This window comes from Protopterus annectens, chromosome 10.part0, assembly GCF_019279795.1.
Source record: "Protopterus annectens isolate FY-2018-M chromosome 10.part0, PAN1.0, whole genome shotgun sequence".
Taxonomy (NCBI): domain Eukaryota; kingdom Metazoa; phylum Chordata; order Ceratodontiformes; family Protopteridae; genus Protopterus; species Protopterus annectens.
The window spans coordinates 713,858,486-713,882,546 of NC_056744.1; the positions used below are offsets into that span (position 1 = coordinate 713,858,486).

General features: G+C 40.4%; 1 protein-coding gene across 1 annotated transcript in view; it reads left to right on the forward strand.

Moving 5' to 3' along the window:
- PATJ (PATJ crumbs cell polarity complex component) overlaps nt 1-24,061 on the forward strand; it is a gene marked incomplete in the record, with an annotated part of 2,990,875 nt that overhangs the window by 455,874 nt on the left and 2,510,940 nt on the right. Inside the window, 1 exon segment of the mRNA XM_044085542.1 lies at nt 7,705-8,118. Within this exon segment, the coding sequence (XP_043941477.1) occupies nt 7,705-8,118 (414 nt within the window).

Here is a 24,061-nt window from a genome sequence, read left to right on the forward strand (position 1 = left end):
CAACATTTTTATATAAAACCAACCCCAGCCTCAAAAACAAGATCAAAAACATCTTCTATGTCTATAAAACCGACGCATGAGCCACGTGCTCAGGGGCCTATGCCTAAAAAACAGAAGATCAAAATGGCTGAGGACTTAATTACCTTGATCAGGGGTTCCCAAACCCAAGGCACTGATTGTGAATCTTCAGATCAGGTTTCCATTTCTTCTGATTACTCTTCTGATCAGGAATTTTCTATTCCATCCTATGAGGATTCTGATGTGGAAGAATCCATACCATCTGCATCTCCTCCAGAGGATTATTCTTTTGGAGAAACCTTGCATACTTTAAGGGAACATTTTCACTGGGAGAGTCAGGATTTCTCTGAATCAAAAAAGAGGCTTGGGGATTTTCTTCTTCCTCAGCATAGGCCTTTGGCAATACCTCCTGTATTAGACATTGTTGATGATGTATTTTCGGAATCAAGCATGGCTCCTGATTCCCAACCCCTGGCTCCTAGTAAGCCAGACAGATATTACAGGGTTCCTGACTCCCACAAATTTCCCAAAGGTGTAAAGGCCTCTACAGCCAAAAATCCTACCCCCTCTGATAGAGATTCCAGGGCACTGGATAGATGGGGAAAGAAGGTTTATACGTCCACAACCTTGGCAATTCACATGCTTAAATATCAACAGCATGTTATGGGCTTATTGAAACACAAAATGATGTTGATTTCTGATTGTGTGGAAAATAAAGAATTACAGGAATTATTGCATTCAGCAGAACAGGTTGGAAAGCATACTTTGCAATGTGGTTTTGATTCTTTGGAGGCCTCTTGCAGGGCCGCATTTACTGGATCTGTGATTAGAAGGCATGCCTGGCTCAAGGAGCAAATTCTGCCTGATCATGTTAAAGCTAAATTATTGGATGCACCCTTGCAGCATGATACTCTTTTTGGTAGTAATGCAGAAGAGGTTTTAAAGAAAATGGAAGACAAAGCTAAATCTATGCAAACTGTAAAAGATTTCTTACAAGTGCAGCCACCCAGGTTCAGTAGGCACTGGCCTACTAAAAACTGTTCCTTTCCTGTGTCCAGCAGAGCCTCTCAAGGCAAATCCAGGTGCTCAAAAGGCTCTAAATACCAATCACAGGGTTTGTACATGTCAAAGCAATGGGGTGCTTCCACCTCCAAATCTGGAGGAAACAAAGCACAACCCTACAGTAAGCAGTCTCAATGACTTCCCTCTACCTTCACCAAGCATTTATCTTTTGGCATCCCCCTTGGGGGGAAAATTAGCACTTCATGCTCAAAATTGGCAGTTAATTACCCAGGACAAATGGGTATTAAACATAGCAGCCCAGGGGTACAGATTTCATTTCCATACTTTGCCAATTCCAAACGGTTGGCCAGATCTGCCACAAAATCAATGGGCAGAGGCTCAGAAACAAGTTATGTCCCTCATGGATATGGGAGCTATTCAGCCAGTACCAGAAAAGGAAAAAGGACAATGTTTTTATTCAAGACTTTTCCTGGTACCCTGAAAAGACGATGCCTGGCATCCAATACTGGACTTATCGATTTTGAACACGTTCCTGGACATTCCAAATTTCAAAATGCTGACTTTACAACAGCTACTGCCTATGCTAGGCAGGAATGCTTGGTTAGTGACTCTAGACTTAAAAGAGGCATACCTGCATATCCCAATAAGGGAATCATGCAGAAGATACCTTCACATCAAGGCAGGTTTTTTGCATTACCAGTTCTCTGCACTGCCCTTTGGCTTATCTACTGCGCCCAGGGTCTTTACAAAGTGCCTGGTACCAGTAATTGCATTCTGCAGACAAAGAAGCATACAAATTTATCCTTATCTGGACGACTGTCTCATTCAAGCAGTGGACAAGGACACTCTTCTTCAACATCTGGCATTTGTTAAAAGTCTTCTAACATGCCTAGGGTACACAATAAACAAAAAGAAATCCTAATTGGTACCCTCTCAAATTACATTCCTGGGTGCAAGCTTGAATACAACTGCCCAGATGGCTTACCTTACCCCTGACAAACAAAGGCAACTGACAGCATACTTCAAACAAATGGCAACAAAAATCCAATTATCTGCAAGACAAATTCTGCAGGCTTTAGGGTTCATGGCATCCTGCATTCTACTAATTCCATATGCGAGACTGCATACGAGGAAACTTCAATGGTACCTAAAAAGTTTATGGAGTCAACATTGTCAGTCTGGAAACAATGATTCCTCTCATTCTCTGCCTACAACAGGAGTTTCTTTGGTGGGCACAGACATGTCACCAAAACAAGGGACTGTCATTCACTCTTCCCCCTGCCACCCAAACCCTAACTACAGATGCATCAGACTATGCTTGAGTGGCCCACCTGGTGGGGAGATGCATTCAGGGCAAATGGAGCCCAAAGCAAATGCATGTGCATATCAACCAGAAAGAGATGCTAGCTGTTCAGAATGCTCTGACCGCCTTCAAGGACTTACTTCATCCAGGACGACTACTGATAAAGACGGACAACACCATGGTTATGTGGTACATAAACCAGCAGGGGGGTACACATTCCTACCCCCTTTGCAGACTAGCCATGGCCTTGTGGAACACAGCTTTGACTTACCAAATGCATCTTCAAGCTCAATTCCTGCAGGAAAACAAAATACTCTGGCAGATGACCTAAGCAGAAACCTTATGGACCCACACGAGTGGAAACTGGATCCACAAATCTTCAGCATGTTAACACAGAAATGGGGGTGTCCAGACATAGATCTTTTGCCTCCCCCCCAAAAATATCAACTGGACAAATTCTGCACAAGGACTTCTCACAAACAAGCATGGGAAGTGGATGCCCTATCCTTCAGTTGGAGAAACTTATCAGTCTATGCCATTCCCCCTCTGCCTCTTCTCTCCAAGGTCTTACTAAAGGTCAGACAGAAAAAAACAAAAATGATCCTAATTGCTATGGACTGGCCTCACCAGCACTGGTTCCCAATCCTAAGAAATACATCTCAACTCTCTCCTTGGTACCTGCCTCAAATACTTCTACTATCTCAGCAGAACAATCAAATTCTGCACACTCAGATCCAAACTCTGAACCTTGCAGCATGGCTGATCATTTAATTATTCAAACACCACCTCTCAGTAAATCTGTGATGGATGTCATTTTGGAAGCCAGAAGGCCTAGTACTAGAAAATCTTATGCTGATAAATGGAAGAGATTCTGTGCTTTGACCCAAGCACAAGGAACAGACACAGCAAAGCCAAATATCCCTCAGATTTTACAATACTTGAATGAGATGCTTGACAAGGGCCTATCTTTTTCTTCAATAAAGATCCATGCCTCTGCCATCTTGGCTCATTACAACACGGAGCCTCCCCTCTTTTCTCATCCTCTGCTTAAACAGTATCTTAGAGGGGCCAAAATTTTAAGGCATGCCAGAAGATCACCAACTCCTGGCTGCATGAGACCTCAATTTTGTGCTGGAAAAACTCACCCTGCCTCCTTTTGAACCAGCAGCTACTGTGGATATGAAATTTTTATCTTGGAAAACAGCTTTCCTCTTGGCACTCACTTCAGCAAGAAGGGTTTCAGAACTACAGGCTCTCATGGCTGTGGAGTCTTTTATTGCATTTTACCCGGACAGGATGTCCCTCAGGACCAATCCTTCCTTTATGCCTAAGGTGGTATCCTATGTGGCTCTTAACCAAACAGTTCACCTGCCAACATTTTACCCATATCTGCAGAACAAGGGGGAGTGGATTCTGCATTCATTGAACGTACACAGACAAATAAAATTCTACTTAAACAGGACCAAATCTCTAAGAAAGTCTGAGCAACTACTGGTGGCATTTGCTGCAGTATCAGAGGGAGAAGGCTATATCAAAGCAGACTATTTCTAAGTAGATAAGCCACTGTATTCGTTTCTGCTACTTGCGCCATGGTAAACCTGTGCCCAAGGGGATCCGGTCACATTCCACCAGGGCTGCCTGTACCTCAGCAGCCTTTCTCAGAGAAGTTCCATCCAAAGACATTCTAGAAGCTGCTACTTGGAGCTCTGTTCATACCTTCACAAAGCATTACCATTTGCCTCTCTTCTCCAAATCCAGGGCAGGCTTTGCCACTGCAGTTCTGCAGGGCCTTATAGCCACTCCTAATACTATTTAGTTCCATCCTCCCATCCATAACTTTGGAATTCTACCCAAATGTAATGACTGCACCAGTGAAACACGAAGAACATAGTACAGTTGTGTACACTTACCATAAATGTAGATGTTCAAGTGTATTCACTGTTGCAGTCCGGGTTACCCACCCGCCATCCCCCTTTTCTATGACTTCTCTTTCCGTCACTATATTCTAAAGCCTTTGTGGTGTATTTGCTTTTAGATGAAAGTAAAGTTTATGTTGCTAAAAGTGCATTTACATATCTATATATATATATATATATATATATATATATATATATATATATATATATATATATATAAAATTATATTTTTTTTGCTCCCCATTTGGGGGGCACCTGACATCTGGGGCAAGAAAAACTGAATAAAATGGGGTCGGCTGCATGTTTTATACCCCTGATGACCTGACGTCATGGAAGAGGAGACAGCAACTGACGCTGGACCCAGGACTTTGTTATTCAGGCCGACTGAGGGTAACCTGCCAGCAGATTACCCAAATGTAATGACTGCAACAGTGAAAACACTCAAACATCTACATTTATGGTAAGTGTATGCAACTGTACTTTCTGCTGCCCTTGTGGCCCCCTGAACCCCTTTGATGGTGAGTTTGTGCTTTAATTATGGGGTCTTCCACCCAGACCAGTCCTCAGTTTTGGTAATGTACCTTGTGAATGTGGAATACGCACTCTGGGAGCTACAGTCCAAAGTATTTACACCAACCTTTCTTAAAATAATTGGTTATAGTCCACAACTGGCTATCCCAATCCTAAATATGTTTATTCTTGGAGTCATCTGCTCAGAAATTAGAGATATGTGGGGCCAGAGACTTTCCTCTTGTTACTGGACCTGGGTACGTATGGGTCAAGTGGATCCATTCAAGGAAGGGCCATCTGGTCTTTCCATTTCAAACTCATTTCTCAGGGCCTGCACATCAAGCATTCACTTGATCCATCCTTTTGTGGCATCTTGACTCCCATTATAGGTTCATAGGTTGGTACTAGGCTATCAGCCTTAGGGCCTATACAAGCCTAGCCATAACAATTCCCTGGCTATTTCTTCCCACACTATTTCCTTCCCTGGACCCCTGTCTAGCAGGGCGACTGACATGATCCCCGGGGTGAATTTCCTTTCTCCCATCCAATCGTCAAGGTTCCTTTTGACGAGGGCCAAAGAGGCACTCTGCTTGACATGTATGGGCAATCTATTCCAGAGCCCCCGGTTTGCCTTAGTGTTGTGAACACTTTACCATGAGTTCAACTGGATGTGTAATCCCTGCAGATATTCACAGTGCTCCCTTTGTTGGTGATGATGGGTCTTTTGCTGGAAATAAGTGAGCCTGAAAGCAAGTGCAGCCACTTGAAAAAGGTAGCTTGATAAGCTGGATACCTACATTCTCTGCATATTTTCTATGTTGTCCAAGGAGTTGGTATGCTGTGAAATGTGCATTTAGTGTATGTGCCTTTGCATATAATTTGGTCTTGGCCCAGCCTCTCCCGTTTTGAAGACAGCATCTTTTTGTGATCATCATCTAGAGATTCTGCCATAGTGGAGTGTCCAGGCCATTTATTCAGCATCATCCCCCTCCCAAAAGAGAGGCAAAAGCCTCATCATCTCTCTCCTTCAAGCCAACCCCAGCAAGTGGATGGCACACTAAACTTGTTTATGTTGATTCTAGTCAGAGCTTTATCTCTGTCAGTGAAGTTAGGAGTACCTGGCACTGTTTTTGGGGAAGAAGAGCAGCTTGGAGACGGCCTTATTTTGCCCCTTCAGCCCTGAATAAGGACACCACCCAACTCTGCCGATATTTCAATAAGTTTTTGAATGTTGCTTTTTGTGTGATTTGCTCAACTCAGCACAAGTCTTAAAGATTACTGTGTTTTGCCACCTTACTACCAGGAAAGGAAATCATAGCTCTGGGCAGATGTGGCAGAAGGATTTGCTTCACTGTACTGGGACTCTTCATTTCACCTGTCCCAGTTTCAGACGCGCCAGGTGACCTTAGTGATCTTCCATACACTGAATTGCAAAATGGTGTTGAGAGACACTGTCCATGGCCTCCACTATGGGATACCAGAATTGCAGTTTGATTAGACTAATGACTTTTCTAGGGCTGCAGGTGTGGGTAAGTGCATCTGTAAGATGGTGCATTTGAGATTGTTCTCTGTCGTGGAGGAGTCAGAAGCAATCCACTTTTTGAACAGAAGTTCTGTTTGGCCACCATTCTCAAGATATGGTCAAAGTCCTGCCAAAGGGGAAACAGAACTTCACTATGGTAGAGGGCTTTAATAAGCCCTCTTCCACCACTTCTGTTCTTTTCTCTCTTAAACTTGGTCAAATCAAGAGAGAAAGAGAAAGCATACCTCCAACCTCTCTCTCAAGTGTTATGCTGTAATGCCCCTTCCATTGCAGGGGAAGTCATCATGGAGTATGATTCTGTGATGTGTGTTCCAGTCTTTACTGCAGTCTGGTACTACCTTGGGGGGTGGGGGGTTGGAGCAGTACTTCTTTTGTCACTTTCTGGAACTTGTAGATCTTGTTCCCAAGTACTTCATTGGTGAATTACTGCATTCCACAGGAAATATTTTGATAGACCCAAACTTTACTGCTGAATTGGGTGAAATAATTTATTAGCTTTCCTTTCCTAAATACTGTAACATAAGGTATGCTAGACTACTTTGTACCTCTGAAGTCACCATTGTGTAGTTCCTTTCCTGTCCTCTGCAGTCCATAAATTTACAGGCATAGTACATTCATTTGATTGAAAACTCAAAGTATTGAAAATGGGAATTTATTCTTTCTCCATTGTTGTGCAATCCCAGAGTTAATAAATAAATATATGTACCCATATATATAGATATATATATATATATATATATATATATATATATATATATATATATATATATAAAATGTGTGTGTGTAGGGTCCAGTCTGCAAAGGAGATATTGCCTCCCTGCATTAAATACATTTTCAATATTTTGTGTTTTCGACATTTTGAGTTTTCCATTAAATGACTGTATTTCCTTCCATAAGTTTTCCTTGCAGGATAGACATCTAATATAATAAAAACATGGTAGACATGTATTCTGCATGTTTTAGTCCAGGCTTACATTATGCTGTTCTGTGTTCTTAGCATAATCTACTGCAGTGTATTTGTAATATTTTTCTGCCATTTCACCAAGTGCAGTATTACACAATTGCGGTCATACATAAAGTGTATATTCCTCGTGTTCACTTGGAAATAACAATGCTGATTGAATCTGTCTTATGTGACAAACTGGTTCATCAGCTTTGCAGAAATAATTCTGCTGTAATACAAGACTTGTTGGATAATATGAGGGGCACTCCTTCTCCTTGCCTTTACGTAATATAACCAGCATTGAGGCCTCCAAACCAGGGTAGGTGATAATTCATAAGGAAAGGGTTTGTTACTTAAGACCGACTTTATTATGTCTTCTGTTACAATTCATTTGCTTATTAACATTGCTACTCATTATTAATTCCATTGTTTTTAATATTGTTTGCAGGAATTTGATGACAGTGCATATTTCCATGAGGAATTTGTTGATGACAACGACGATGTAATTTTGGAACTTGGAAGTCAGTTTCCCTTAGAGTTCAGCCAAGATGACAGCATTCAGTCCCCTTGGGGGATGCAGCATGTTGTTATGCAGCATGTTGTTGCAGAGGAGGAACTTGTTGATGGAATGGAGATGCTTGTAGATGAAAGTGGCGAGTCCGATGTAGATCAGGACCTTTTTGAGAACCTGCAGAAACCTACCCCAGCTTTTAGAGTGGAAGCAGAATCTACATCACCTCACAGACTTAGCAGCTCTACTGAACAGTTAGACTATTTGTCATCTGCAGAGTCTTCATTGACACATGATGATTTACAAAGCGAGTATCACATACCACAGACCAAATACATTAGTGAGAATATGGTAAGATCTTACATTTATTTTTCTCTGTTAAGCTTTGTGTGAAAGATATTTTATTTTGTAGTTTGATATGTTTTGTATTTTTATTAAGAGGATGTTTCAGATACAATTAGCCATCTTTCTAAGCATTAGTTTTAGAGTTCGCCCAGTACATGTCTTAAATAGATGTATTTACAGCACTGTAATAACGCCACCAAAAATTTCAAAGCAAATACTTTATACATTACAAAATGTGACATGTCAGCAGTCTGACATTGGTAATCATTTTAATGTGATTGACACTCATAAGTTAATAAGTGTATACTAGGCTAATGACCGCTAGGGTCCTTATAAGTCTAGCTATGCCACCACAATGTGACACACCAATTTGATTTTTGTATCCATCAGAGGCATAGGCACCAGACCAGGGGTGAATTTTTGATTACTCATCCATTGGTCCAAACTGCGCTTAAATAGGGTTAGGGAGGAACTTCACATGAATGGGGAAGCCTATTCTAGAGAATGGGAATTCTCAGAGAAACATATCCATCTCTCCAACATGTGGCAAACAAAAGGTAGGTCTTTTGATCTAGTAGTTCTGATGCGGTTTGTTTTGCAGCTGTTCAAAGGGTTCATTAAAACAGGGTCCAGGGATGTCTTGTAGCCAGGTAAAGATCACCTCCCAGAAGTCTGTATGATACTAAGTAGAGAGACCGGGCTTTGAGGTGATCAGTGTAGGACCTTGTCGACTCCCTTTATTCTTTTTGTAAGGAACCTTTGTGGATGTTCCTGTTGCTACATGTGTCTGGTCAGGTACATAACAAAGGGGTCAGTAATACTCTATGAAGTGTCTGATGGGGGTTGAATAGAGAGGTACAATGACCTCTCTGGACCTAGATGTAATGCCTGTGCTTGAATCCCTCCCAGAAGAGTTATAAGTTGAGAAACATAGAAGGGTTTTCCTACTACCTTGGACACATGTTGGTTGAGGGCTAGGTTATTATCTACACGAGTTCCCAGATCCCTGTCTAGTGAATCACCTTTTAGGGGTGTTTTATTGATGATGTACTTACCCGGGTTGGGCAGCTTCACAAAAGGTACTGTAATGCATTGCTTGGCATTGAGTTTTAAGCCATGACTTTCGTACAATGTATTTCCTAAAGGTTGCTCTCTTCTTGGAGGGGATTCAATGACTGCTCCCAGTTTGCAGGACAAAGCCTGTCTTAACACTAGTGGTAAATAGTGACTCCAGGAGTCCTGATGTCATATTTTAGACTGTTCAGGAGACATCACAGGCTGTTATAGGGGCCAGTTGAGGCTCTGCTGTTGGTTTTAGTAGGTGTAGCCAGTACATGCTTCCTAGTTATAGTTGGAGGGGTTATGTTTGTTGGTATTTCTTAGGGGTTTGGTTGGGGAGGGTGAAAGGGGAGTAGGGTTGGAAATGAATTTCTGCTAAATGGTTCATTGTATCACCAGGCTTGTTGAATGTTACGCTATTAACCACCAGTTATGCACATTGCTGTGTGCTGCTGTTGAAGTTTATGACAAAGCTGAGGAAGGCCTTATGGTTATCTTTCACCTCGAATGCTATTCTAACCACAAAATTGGCTTTCTTTGACCTAATTAGGCATCCTAATTGCCTATTTAGTTTGAGTTTTTAACTTTATGGGAATTACATCACCGTTCCTGATTTTTGCCATAATATTGTCCTTTTTTTGTTTATCCTGTTTAATTTGGAATGCTTCTAGGATGGTTTGGTTCTGAGGCTAGTCCTGAGGTTGCTTCAGTTAGGTACTGCAGTCTCTATGTAGCCATTGACATGGTAGTACAGAGTTTCTGAAAGCAGTTCAAATTTTTGCTCATATTTTAGCATCATCCTCTGTGATGGTAATATGCTGCTCAGTGCTAGGCATATACCAGCCTGAGACACATAATCTGAAAGCCCCATAATGTCTGTCTTCCTATAGTTCAGGGAGGTACATCACTGGTCATTTACACCTATTTGGACTATGATGGAATCATACTGGTACTTATGGCATAGTGACTTCCGTGAGTGTGTGATTTGGCAGCTCCTTACTCCAAATAAGCAGCAGTTATCATCTTGTTCAAAGGAGCAGCAGTATATTTTACAGTGGCATACCCTGTGATGAAAGTCCTGGGAAGTGTGTTTGTTTGCCTTAGGGGCTCAGAACTTCATTTGTTTTAAGTGGATTGAGACATTCCATCTTCTACACTGACCAGAGAAAAGTAGGCTGATTAAAATGTTTTGCACACAAATTTGAACAGTAGTTAACAGGCTAGAACCATGAAGGTGCTGAGAAGTCTTGTAGTTCTCTAACAAATAGCAAGGGTAGTAATCCACAAATTAGGACTGCACTGGTAAAAAATTACATTGTAGATGTTCCCACTGGTTACTGAAAAAGGAACTGTGCACAGTCACAGAGACAGAATCTGAAACAACAGGGCCAAACTTATAAATATAAAAAGTTAACAGAGGGGTATCTTTGATAAGTTGGGTAAAAGGTTAAGGCTGGATAGCCTATACATTATAATGAAGGGGCTGTTCAGAAGTATGGATAAGGGCCTAAAGAGAGTTTCACAGAGAAAAATGGAAAATCTACTGTGCTTCATTGGAGAGGAAACTACAGCTGTTAAGGACCAGGAGATATAAAAAACATGGAGACAGAAGAGGGATAAAACCACCAAAAGGGTTAAGTTGAAGCCAGAGGCAAGGTGACAAATTACCTTAAATAGCCACGGGTGAAGTAGAATAAAGGAACCAAATACAAGTGCAGAAAGTGCTGATAAAAACAAAACCCTCATCCAAATGAAGCACTTACCCAACGGAGGTGATGCTGAGGACATAATTTATTATACAACAGTAAAGTTGACCGCTTTCATCCCACTAAACAGGGGACTTCATCAGAATGCAAGTATACTGAAATTTGTTTGATTTACAATACCCTACTACCACCAACTAATGGTCCATGAATGGCCAATGAGTGTAAAAGGATGTAGTCATATGTCACTTGATAACATTTTTTCCATATATAAAAAACATTCTTTTACACAACCATTCCAAAAATAAGAACATAAAATTGTTTAAAATATTTTTCCAAATATTTTTCCATCTATATTACATAACCTCCTGTAATTCAGGTGGGAGATCAGAAGCCAGACTTAGTTGCCACTTTAATTCTTTTTTACATAGTGTATTTTTCCAATCTCCCCCTCTGATATCAATCTGTGTTGTATCTAATATACCAAAATTAAACTTCCTAAACCCACTACAACTGAGAGTGTGTTTGTATAATGCATTTGTATCCTCCTTATTTTGCATGTCATATAAATGTTTGTAAATTCTGGTTTTGAGTGCTCTTTCCATCTTACCTACATAAAAAACTCCCACAGGGGTCACTTACTGCCAGATAAACTATTCTTTTAGTAGTGCAGTTCCCCTTCTTAAAATAAATGTCAGTACACATATGATTAGTCAATGTAATGGAAGTCCTGGGATTAATATAGGGACATTCCCTGCAACTGCCACATGGCCTAGTGCCAGTTCTTAGTGGGTTAGTTTCCTTAATTTTTTAGTTTTCTAATAATCGTTTGAGGTTTATACCAATTTTCCTAATAAAAATAGGGTTGTCCCCCCACCGCTGCACTCACTTCATTACGGATTCTTAATATAGTCCATTTTTTTTGTATTGTGTTTCTCACTTCTTGAGACAGGGGATCATGTTGAATAATACAGGCCTTGGTGAAATGATTATTAAAAAAGGGTCAGTTTCTGCACTGTTGTTAGAGAAGCCAACCCCCAGTAGGGGGCTGTATCTTCTCCCCCATCTTGATGTTCCTCATTTAAAATGCCATCCAACATTTTTACCAGATATTGCCTTTCCAATAAAGTCTCTTTTAATTTGTTGGGCTCCATTTTTACATTTCCGTATTGAGGTCATCCATGCTGTCCTAACTCCCTGCCCTTGAATCAAACCTTTCTTTTGTGTTAAAGGGTGGCAACTAGAAAACTGTAGATATGAATTGCAAAATGTGTTTTTCGGGTATATAGTTGATTTAAATCCCCCTTGGAAATGAGTTATAGTAGTGTCTAGATAGTGTATCTGCTCTATATTGTAATTGTAAGTGAATTCCAAGAAATCTCTAGTCTGATCCAAATTTTCAATAAAAGGAGATAGGTTATCTACAGTACCACTCCATAAAATAAAAATGTCATCCAAGAATCTAATGTATAATTTTATGTACTTCCAGTATTCACAGGGGAAAACATATTTAAGTTCCCAACTAAGTAGGATTACGTTGGCATAAGTGGGGGCACACGCTGCCCCCATTGTCACTCCCTTGATCTGTTGGAAGTATTGGCCATCAAAAAAAAAGGAAGTTGTTCTCAAGTATCAAGGCCATTAATTCACACACTAGTTTTATTTTGTCGTGCTCCAGGAATGAGTGGGATTTTAAAGTGTCTTCAAATACTCCAAACCCTGGTCTTTGGGTATACATGTGAATAGGTCTTTAACATCAATGGTAAGGAATACTAAATCTCCTAACCATAATTTGTTCTTTAAATGTGCCAAACATTCCCAAGAATCCCTCACAAGATGGCTAGTATTTTGCACTAAATGTTTGACCTTGTTGTCCCCAGCAAAGCTAGTGGATGTGTTCTTGAACCCTGAGCCGCCACTATGGGGCTAAAAGGTGGTTGCTAATCCCAGGACTTCCATTGCTTTGACTAATCATATGTGTACTGACATTTATTTTTAGAAAGGGAACTGTGCTACTAAAAAAATAGTTTATTTGGCAGTATGTGACCCCTGTGGTAGTTTTTATGTAGGTAAGACGGAAATAGCACTCAAAACCAGAATTTATGAACACTTACATGACATGCAAAATAAGAAGGATACAAACTCATTATGCAAACACTTTCTCAGTTGTAGTGGGTTTAGGAAGTTTAGTTTTTGGTATATTAGATACTGCACAGGTTGATATCAGAGGGGAATATTGGAAAAATACACTATATAAAAAATAATTAAAGTGGCAACTAAGGCTGGCTTCTGATCTCCCCCCTGGTTTGAATGATTCTGTCTCTTTAATGCCAGTACTTAAAGAAAGGGCCAATAGATTATAAAATGAATTACAGGAGGTTATGTAATATAGATGGAAAAATATTTGCAAAAATATTTTAAACAGTTTTATGTTCTTATTTTTGGAATGGTTGTGTAAAAAAATGTTTTTATATATGGAAAAAAATTATCAAGTGTCATATGACCACATCCTTTTACACTCCTTGGCCATTCATGGACCAGTAGTTGGTAGTAGTAGGGTATTTTAAATCAAACAAATTTCAATATACTTGTATTCTGATGAAGTCCCCTGTTCAATTGGATGAAAGGGCTCAATTTTATTGTTGTATAATAAATTCTTTCCTCAGCTTCACCTCCGTTGTGTAAGTGCTTCATTTGGATGAAGTAGAAAAAAGACTGGCAACAGCCATTCGGGAGGAAAAATGGCATTAATAGTGTGAAAGAAAGAAATAAAGTAAAGTAGACAAGTACCAAACTAAATTAAGACTTCTATGAAGTGCAAGAATATTCAAGGCCATGGGTTAGGCAAGAATAGAAAGAGTATGTCAGTCATCTGAGGGCAAGACAGAAGGATGTGGTGTATAGATACTAAGGAAGGGTAAGATGCAAGGGTGTAAGGAAATCTCATTCCAAGTGAATCTGGCAGAGCACTTCAGAAGTCCCTTATGAAAGGACTGGTCCTGGAAGATTGTAAGAATGCATTTATGGAGCCCTTCTACAGAAATGGTCTTAGTAGCAGCCCAGGGAACTTCAGATCAGTGGGCCTGGCTTTGATGGTTGAAAAGCGATACAGGAAGTTCCAAAAGTTCATGCTGGTGTAGTTCTTATTTTGAATAGTCATGTATCTTGCTGGGTGATTTTAGAAATCCCCTTAGTATATTGTTCAGTTCCAAAGATCCATAATTCTTAAGAACATCCACCTGGTGATTGTGTACCCATATCTTGTGGTACTTTTATTGAACCCTCTCAGAATTTCATTTTGTTTGCCCCCAACTCTCTAATTCCTTTGAGTAGATTAAAAAAGTACAATATTGTAGTAATTTTGTGTCATTAGTAGCTGACTGTGTTATAAACAGCATGAATTTTGTACACTAATATACCACTTTGTGGTGGACTAGAAGCACTCAGAATTGCCTTTGTTGTTCGTTATATGGCATCCAGTTCATTTACTTCATCCTTCTTGTATTCATGTGCCTGTTAAATAAGGACATTCATTGCCAAGTTATTCAGTTATGTGCACAATGTTTTACTCATATTAAGGGTTAGGTAATGAATTACCTTTGTTAGGTAATGCATTAAAGGCAAAGTAATTAACAGTTTAGATAATGCATTACCTTTGATTAAAGGCAAAGTAATAGAGTAACCTTGTCTCAAATAATATGGTTTGCAAAATCTGTGCTCACTTAAGTGAAAGACTGTTGAGTGGACTTAATTTGGTACATGTAGTTAAAACAACAAACCTTTGTGAAAGGAGAGGATACAGGCCTCATATCCCCTTAACTGTCATATTCCAAGTCATACAAGCTCAGAGTTGTTGTCTTTCAGCTTTTCCCTGTTAGGGGTCACCTCAGCGGAACTCCGGTCCGCTAATGATTGGCAGTAAATTTTCACGAACGCCAAGGTGCCAGCTCGACTTCAACCTTCAACGAAGGCGCGCCCATTTACGCATGTCTTTCGAATGCCCACCCAACCGTGGGGAGGACATGCAGACTCTACACAGAAGGCACTCCCCTCACTCCAGCCGAGAATCGACGGGAGAACCTCTTGCTGTGAGACAACACTGCTACCGCTGCACCAGCTCAGAGTAAGTTGTAAAATATGTCCTATAGGTTCATAGGTTCATACTAGGCTATCTGCCCAAGGGCATTTATAAGCCTAGCCCAGAGTTTTGTGGCTTTCGCCACCCCTTTAGTTTGGAGGATACTATGCCCATTATTTTGCTGTGCCTCTGTCAAGCAGTGACACTGAGATAATCCCTGGGGTATATCTGTGATCTCCCTTCCATTGGTCAAGATTTCTCTTGAACAAAGCCAGCGAGGTGCTCTGCCTCACATGTACCGGGATTTTGTTCCACAGCATAGGGAGTCTCTGGGTGATGAATCTGTCCCTCCAGCACGTCCTATTAATAACCGTGTCGAGGTTTAAGTTTCCCGCCCTTGTAGTTCTGAGGGATCTAGATTTTTTGAGGTGAAGCATGTTCATCAATTCTGGGTTGGACATGGCCTAGTATGTCAGGCACAGGTCACCTCTGAGCAGACGGTAAGTGACTGAATAGAGCTGAAGTTCCTTCAGTCGGGCAGCATAGGACATATTTTTGAGATCCTTTATCCTTTTGGTGAGGAACTTTTGGGGCCTTTCCAGTTGCTGCAGGTGTCGTGTCAGATACATTCCGAATGGGGCATTGTACTCAATCATTGGTTTGATGAGTGATGAGTACAGGGGGACGATGACTTCCCTTGATCTAGATGTGAATCCCTTCATGATCAGGTGGGCAGTGTAGAAGGTCTTCCTAACTACTTTGGCAACGTGAGTGTCAAACGAAAGGTTACTGTCAACCTGGGTCCCCAGATCCCTGATAACCTCTTCTGTGCTTAGTGGGTTGCCACCTATATGGTAGCTAGGGGTAACCTTGTTTTTCCTGAAGGGTATGACTATGCATTTTTTGGCATTTAACTTTAGGCCATGGCTCTGGCACCAGTTATCCGTTTCTATAAGACCCTTCTGTAGGATATCTGTGTCAGATGTGTTCTCAGCTATGGCGCCCAGTTTGCAGTCATCTGCAAATTTTGTCAGCCATAATCCTCCTGTGTTTGCTTGTACTTCTGAAAAGTAGATGCCGAACAGGAGAGGGCCCAGGACTGAGCCCTGTGGGACACCACTTGTGACAGGCTTTGAGTCTGACATGGCACCAGCAACTCTGACCCTGTGGGTTCTGTCACTTAGCCAGTTTGCAACCCATCTTGTGATGTATGGGTTTACATTTAAGCTGATGAGTTTTTCAGTGATACCTGAGTGGGGTATTGTGTCGAAAGCCTTTGCCAGGTCGAGGTAGGCTGTGTGGACTGCCTTTCCCTCATCAATGGCCTTGGTGACTGTTTTGAAAAAGTCAACCAAGTTTAAAAGGCATGATCTGCCTTTGACAAAGCCGAACTGGGTCAGATCCAAAGTCTGCAAGTCTCCTATGTCTTTATTTATGAGTTCCATTATGATCTTCTCCATAGCTTTGCAGATCAAGCTTGTCAAGCTGATGGGCCGGTAATTTCCCGGGTCGGTGGAAGCACCGCCTTTGTGAAGTGGGACCACAGTTGCCGTACGCCACTCCTTAGGCACGTATCCTTAGGTGAGGCTAAGATTAAACAGCTGCCCTAACTGCGGGTTTAATTCCTCATTGAGTTCGTGGAGCACACATCCGGGGACACCATCTGGTCCCATGGATGCTGTGTTTTTTGCCTTGGAGAGAGCAGTTCTCACCTGAGCGTTAGAGATGTTTGGGGGGGCTATAATTCTCTAGTATAGATATCTCACCTTTTGGTGGGGGGGGGAAGTTTCCACTGAACCTGTCAGCCAGTATGTTGGCAATGTCTGTAGGTTCAGTAATTTTACATCATTTTGAACTAATTCTGAGCATATCTGGGAGTTTCCTCCCAGGTTTCTAACATAGCTAAAGAAGGCCTTATGATTGTCCTTTGAGTCCTTAGCAACTTTTCTCTCAAAATTTGCCTTGGATGATTTTATGAGAGATCTTAGTTTTTTACTTATAATGATCAAGGGTGTTTTCCCTTTTAAGGATTTTGCTCTATCTTGTAGTAGCTTCCTCCTTTTGTTGTAGAGCTTGTTTATGGCTGGGGTCCACCAGACTGGACGCTTGCCTTTGGTACAAAGAGTCTTTGTTTTGTTTGGCATTGCCTGATCCATGCAGTCCTGTAGGTGCTGGTAGAAGGCATTTGTAAGTGATTCAGTGGCTTGAGTAATGGATTCCGCAGTCTCAGGGGCCTGAAAAGAGACCACACTAGTCTTTAGAAGTATGAAGTCGGCTTTTGAGAAGTTCTTCACTGTGGTCTTTTTTATCTCAGGTGGGGGCGGGATGTGGACTTCCAGTGAGATTAGTTTATGGTCTGATCTCACCAGTGAGGGGTATACTTCCGGTGTTGAACATTGTGACCCCATGTTCGTAATGATGAGATCTAGTATGTTATCTCCTCTTGTGGGGATGGTGACCAGTTGTTCCATGGCATTTGAGTTTATGAACTCTAGGAACCTTTGGGCTAGAGTGTTGGGGCTTGAGTAGTGATCCCAGTCTATATTCGGGTAGTTGAAATCACCTAGTATGATGGTGTTTGGAGATACGTTTATCCGTTCCAGTGTTTTCAGGAAAGCTATGTGAGGTTCCTGAGATTGAGAGGGTGGCCTGTAACATGCTACAAATTGCAGAGCAGTCTTGCCTATGGTTAATTGCACCTGGATGGTTTCCGATGCATCGTGCGTTGCCACCAACCTTGAGGTGTGGGTGTCCTTGATGAATATAGACACACCCCTCCTTTCTTGGTGTTGTCCGGATTTTGGGGCCGGAATGCATGATATGAGGTAAAGCCTGATAGTGCCGGGGTGTTCTCGGGAGCCGTGAACCAGGTTTCAGTCACAGCACAGACATCGATGTTCTCCATACTGAGAAGGGCCTCCAGTGCGTGCATCTTGAGGTTGAGACTTCTGGCATTGAGCAGCATTACCCTTAGTTTTTTTCCTTTTTTGTGTTCTAGGGTGGTAGGTTTAGAATTTGAGCCTTGCCTAAAAAAGGCACTATGGGGGTGGCAAGAGCCTTTGCCAATATCCGGAAGCCCAGGGGTGACAGGTACAAGCCATCCCTTGCGAAGCAGCGTGGCTTGTCCAGCATGTCGTCCCAGGCAGACAGACATTGGATCCCCTTTGAATGACACCAGAGTTTAAGCCAATTATTAAAGCTGATCATCTTGTCTCTGTATTGTGGTATCATTCTTGGTGAAGGTAGGATACTTCTCAAGGTCAGGGTCATACCTGCCTGGGCTACATAATCAGAGAGCTCCTCTATGTCTCTTTTCATGTAGTCCAAGGAGGTACGTCTCAGGTCGTTCACACCAGCATGGACAATGACAGAGTCGTACTTGTACCTGCTGTTGAGAGACCTGAGTGCTTGCGTTATGTGGCGGATTCTAGCGCCCGACAGGCAGCTTACTGTGACCTTTTCCTTGCTCAATCTGGTGAGCGGGACATCAGTGTATCTGACTATGGAGTCACCAATGACGAGTGTGTCTGGCATTGTGTTTGGCCTTAAGGGCTGTGACTGTTTGGCACACTGACTATGTGGTCTATGTGTTGCATGTGTTGTGTCCTGAGGTGGCAGTTGTTTGGGTGTCTGCTTTGGTGGCCTCTGCTGTTTTGGTAGATTTTTGATCAGAGCCTCCGAGTATGTCTTTGTGTATTTATGTGTATGATTTGAAGTTGTGATAGTACTATGTGAGACTGGGTTTGTGGTGTGTGTGGTTACCTTCTCCTCCTGTCTGGTCTTACCAGTCCTATGTTGAGAGAGCTCAGCCTCCAGTTTGGCTATATAGTTGCATCTCTCGCATGCATTTGTGTTTTGTGGGAGAAGGAGAGGGTTGTCCGTGTACATGAGACAATTGTAACATTGCCTCAATATTCCCAGATTCACCAGCTGAGCAGGAGAGGACACTAGCAACTGATCCCTCGACATGCTAGAAGGAATAGACAAGGACTTTAAAAGACTCCAGGGGATGTGGATGATCGAAAAGGGGTTTTTGGCTGGTGGGGTACTATGTATAATAAAAGTGCTATATCAAGTAAAAAAATACTTTAGGAGCAAGTGCTAGGCTTTACTGATAGGGAATAGTCTACTTAAGAATCAAGTAGAGCTAAACTTTTTAGATATAGAATACGCTGGTTTGATCAGCAGTACAGTTCAAGGAAGGCTGTTTTAAGGGAAAATTTGAAGAGTGGAGTTTAGGTAGCCCGAATAGTTTAACCTTGATCAATCAAACCCATTTGCTGAATTGTGGCCATTTAATTGTGTTTTGCTTAAGTGAGGTTCAGTTTCACAAACAAAAACCTGCACCAGTGTGTTTTGACCTACTCTTGGGCTTTCAGAAAGATAAATATATTTATGACCATCTGAAAAATATGTTCTTGGAGGATTACTCTTTCTCATCGTTACATAATTCTTTTCCCAACAATGGTGACCGATGACTGCCACAATGTGAAGTGGGCTGCACTTGTTTGAATTTTTTTTATTTAATATTTATGGTGGTATTCTCCCTAAATTGATAGTCATCTGTTGGGTGATAGTAGCTGAGCCACTGTTTCACAAAGTGGTGGATTTTTGGACCACGTTATCACTATATACTGTGAGATGCCAGTTGTTGGTTGATGTAATTGGGATAGTTTGAATATTGTGGTGGCTGTGGCTGATTAGGAAGGTACAGGTATGCCAGTTTTTCTGTCAATGATGTGCTATTTGTCATTCTTCTAAATCTGCTGTTACTGTTCAAGACAGTTTGGTGACTGAAATGACATGGCTGGTTTGGCAGGTCAGGAAAGAAGAGTGCTGTAGTGCTGCTGTATCCTTGGACCCTCTGCATTAATATTGAAACAGTTACTGCTAATAAAAAAGATACTTAGTTTTCATTGATAGCTCATTGATTGTTGAAGTGTTCTACAGTTCTTTTGGGCTTGGAGAATGCTATAAAGGCATAACCTGTAATGACTTTATGGTTTTATTATCCTGTTGTTTATATTTATGTTATTACAGGTGGACATTGCTGTTACTTTGGCCTGGCTTCCAAGACTGTCAATTTTAGCTTTAAGTCATTCTGTTGTTTTACTTCTGAGTGTAATCATGTTATCTTAAAATGTAATGCCCTGTAGGTTTACTAGCCTTGGATTTTATTTGTTTTAAAACCATTGTTTGTAATGCAATGTTTTACCTACTTTTGTAGTGGTGGCTCTTTCTTGGTTAGAGTTAATGTCATATGTATTACATAATTTTCTGCTGTTCTTAATTTGGATTCAGTTATTCTGTGCATTGTTTGAGTTTTTGTTTTGTAAAGTACTTAGGAAATAAGCACTAAAAGAAACCTAAACTTGAACTCTCAAGAAACAACAGTTCAGTTCATTGGTAAGACCTCTGTGTCAGTCTCCAGGGTCTGGGCTCAGTCTTGAACTGTGATCCATCTGTTTGTGTAGTATGTATGTTGTTCTTGTGGCTGGGTGCTTTTTTTCTGAACACTTAAGTTTCCTTCCACCTACTGAAAACATGGTGGCACGTTGGGTACTGTAAATTATCTATAAATATGTATTGTATTTCCTTTTCCCTTGTGTGGATTGTGTCTAACAGGTGTCCATAGACCAGCTCATTTACCCAGTTACTAGCTAACTAGATAGATAGACTCACAAACAGAGAAAGAGATAAGTGGGCCTGCACCCTTACATAGAGGGAAAAAGTCCTAATTATAGTTCAGGTGATGTGGGTTTGATTATTCTTTGGGTATTTGAGTAGTTGGCAAACAGGGGTCATTTTTCTAGGAGGCTTGATCTATAGAGGGGAGTAGGTATTGGATGTAAAAGACAAATGCAAGGGAGGGAGGTACTAAAGGGTAGGTTCACAAATGGGGAAAAAAATGGTGGAAACAGTCAATGGCGTGACACCACAGGGATGCCTTTAGGTAACACGCCAGCCACAGCCTTAGAACAGGGTTAGTCCAGGGCAGTAGGAGAGAATGGTAGATTTGGTGATGGATGGGGCTCTGGGGTAGCTGGCATGGATGAAGCAGATGGGGACAAAAAAAAAAGAGCAAGATGGACGGATGGATGGATGGACATACAAACCAATTAAGTTCAAGAAGAGGATCCTGGTTGCCCACTTTTTGAAGTACATCCTGTTCAACCACCCTGCCCTGGAGCTGGTTGATGACATCTTTAAGAGGAATAAGGCCCCCATATCTGTTCTTCATAGTGGTTGGGCTTCTTTATTCCTCTTACTGACACTTCCACTTTTACGGTGAGACCTGACCAACTTCAGAAGTGGAATAGTCCTCCTCAGCCTTAGAAGAAGGACTTGAAGCATCACACAGTTTTCCCCATCCATTATTTTGAAAATTCCCAGGCCAATGACTCTTCCAGTGACCCTGTTATAGTCATCTATTCTGAGACTGTCCATGAGACAGTTGATTCCTCATGTTTGCTTGAGCAAGTTCTTGATGTGATCAATTTTAACCGTATTTTGGAATGCATAGGGCCTTTCCTGAAAAGGGATTTCACTAGCATATTAGTTTCATTTGAGTTGTTTGAATAGGACCAGTGTTTGGTGAGCATTTTTGGGAAATGTGAGAAGAACACAGTGTTGAGCTTATTCACTTGTGTGAGAGGTAAGGGCAGATGCACAGAAGTGTATGCTATGTTTGAAATTCTTTGTAGAGACTGGGAAGCCAGCAGAGATGTTTACCTCAACCGTGTCTTTGGGTTTATATCATTCATGGAATCGAGTAACCAGTCCTACACAGTATCCATCACAGCCCAACTCCAGAGATGTTGCTGAGCATGGGTAGGGAAATGGAAAGGCCAAGGAAGCAAACTATGTGAACCTAGTGCAAAATGATGCCAACAGTTCTGACATGTGATTATTGCCCTTAGGAGAGTTAATGGGTTGTAAAGTAATGAACAGGTTAGTGGAACAAGCATAAGGGAGGCTTCAGGGTCCAGTCCAGAAAGGAGTAGTGAGCAAAAAAAAAAAAAAAAAAAAACACTTTAGGAATTAATCTCTATCATAAACAGAATTCTTGGTGTAACAATCTTTTTTTTTCCATGCAAACTACATAATCATAAGTATTTTGTAAATCTCAATATTGCAAAAAAAGTGATATTAGATGGCTGATGTCATGCAATAGTTAGATGTAGTGAAGTTCAGATATTTTGTTATTGTTATAACTAACTTGTTAGGTAAAGCAAAGCAGTATAAAAAATTAACCAAAAGTACTAATTGTTCTTTCAATTTCTAATTTGTTGAGACCTGTAGGCACAAAATGCATACATAGCATGCATTTTGGAGAAATACTTCAATGTGTTGTGTGATTACGACTCTTTGCAGGTGAAGTAAGTGATATATTTCGACATTATAAAATACTGTCACTTTCCTTCACTATTTTTGACAGGAAAAGGGCATTGAATTGCAGACAAAAGTACGTGCACTTTGAAGTTACTTGGCTATGTTCATCTCATGAGTGTTTTTTATTTGGAAATTGAGTGAAGTACATGCGTGAAAGTGTATGATTCAGTCACATTGTATAACTGTGATATCTTTTTTAAATGTCATTAGTTCCTTGAGTGGGTTTAAATGTGCTGTTATGTGATTTCTTATCTCTTACTGAGATGCTGAAATAATATACTTAAATTATGTGTATGCTGTTTTATGATTACATCTTTTTGACAGAATTGCATCAACCATTGCACAGTAAAAATCCTGCAAGGCAAAAGGAAAATGAATGGATTGTTAAAACCAGTGCTGCTGCTTATTCTAGTTTGAATTGGCTTAGTTTTTCATTAAGAGCAAGTTAATTTGGGCTGGTGGATTACCTTCTGAGGAGGAAGCAGGTCCTTAGCTCTGCGGTGAGCCTGTATGATAGCCCATTCTGCCACTTAACCTTTTTGTTCTAGACTTGATCAGCACCAAGGAAGAACAGAGATCCTTGATGTCTGAGAAAGGCTGTCAGATGCCGTCACCACTGAAGAGGGTGGGATGATGTGAAGTTACCCAGGCTGACAAATCCCTTGGCAACTTTACGGCAATTCAGTTCAATAACCCGTTAAAAAACTGGTTGGTTGGTACCACTTTTTAATGAAATAAAAATAAAAAATACAATAATGCGACAACAATCCTCCGTACTAAGCGCTTTCACCCACAATCGTATAGGGCATCTTCAGAGTACAAATTCTTCACTAAAAAGCCATCCTTTATATAGTTGGAATTAAATGAATGAATGAATTAATTGGTTAATGATGTAATTGTATAATAACATAATTACTAGTAAAGACACTGGAGAAACAGTATAAAAGAAACATCTAGAGAAACAGTGTAAAAACACTTAAATATTTCGGAGTCCCAAAACGTGTGTCCAATACTGTAAACCTTAAATAAAACATAACTTTCATTTTCTAGTAATTGTTTGATAAACACTAAATATAAATAAAGATTAATCAAAGTTAACAGTGTTTGCCAGTATTTAACAGATGAAAATTATTTGACAGATAAAAAAGTTTAACAGATAAAAGCATAAAACAGCAGACATAAAAGCCAAACGTATAACATGCTGTTGATCTCACAAGATATAGATCTCACAGATTCTACACATATTGTACACATATTTAAAATATAAAATTCATATACATATACTAAAAATATAAATTATTAAATGTGTTATGAATTATGAGTTGTGAAATAAGTAGTGTGTAATACTTCCACGTTCCATCTACATCAGTAATATCTTGAATAAATTATATTTGTTTAATTTATTTATAATAAAATAATAAAATAAATAAATAAATATATAAATATATGTGTATAAGTCCATTCTTCACTAACATGTTTTTCCAGTAATAATCAATCGTTAAAAAATTAAAAAATGGTCATAGATCAAAATTTATAATATTAAAAATGTTTAAATCATACTTAAATAAAATATGATTTTAATTTAAGTGCACTAGAAATAGAAACAGAATCATTGATGCCTGGCAGCATACAGGCATTAAGGGTTATCCAAATGACTTAGCTTTTAATGTTAAGAAAGAGATTAATGTTAAAAGACATTCATTATACAGACCCATTA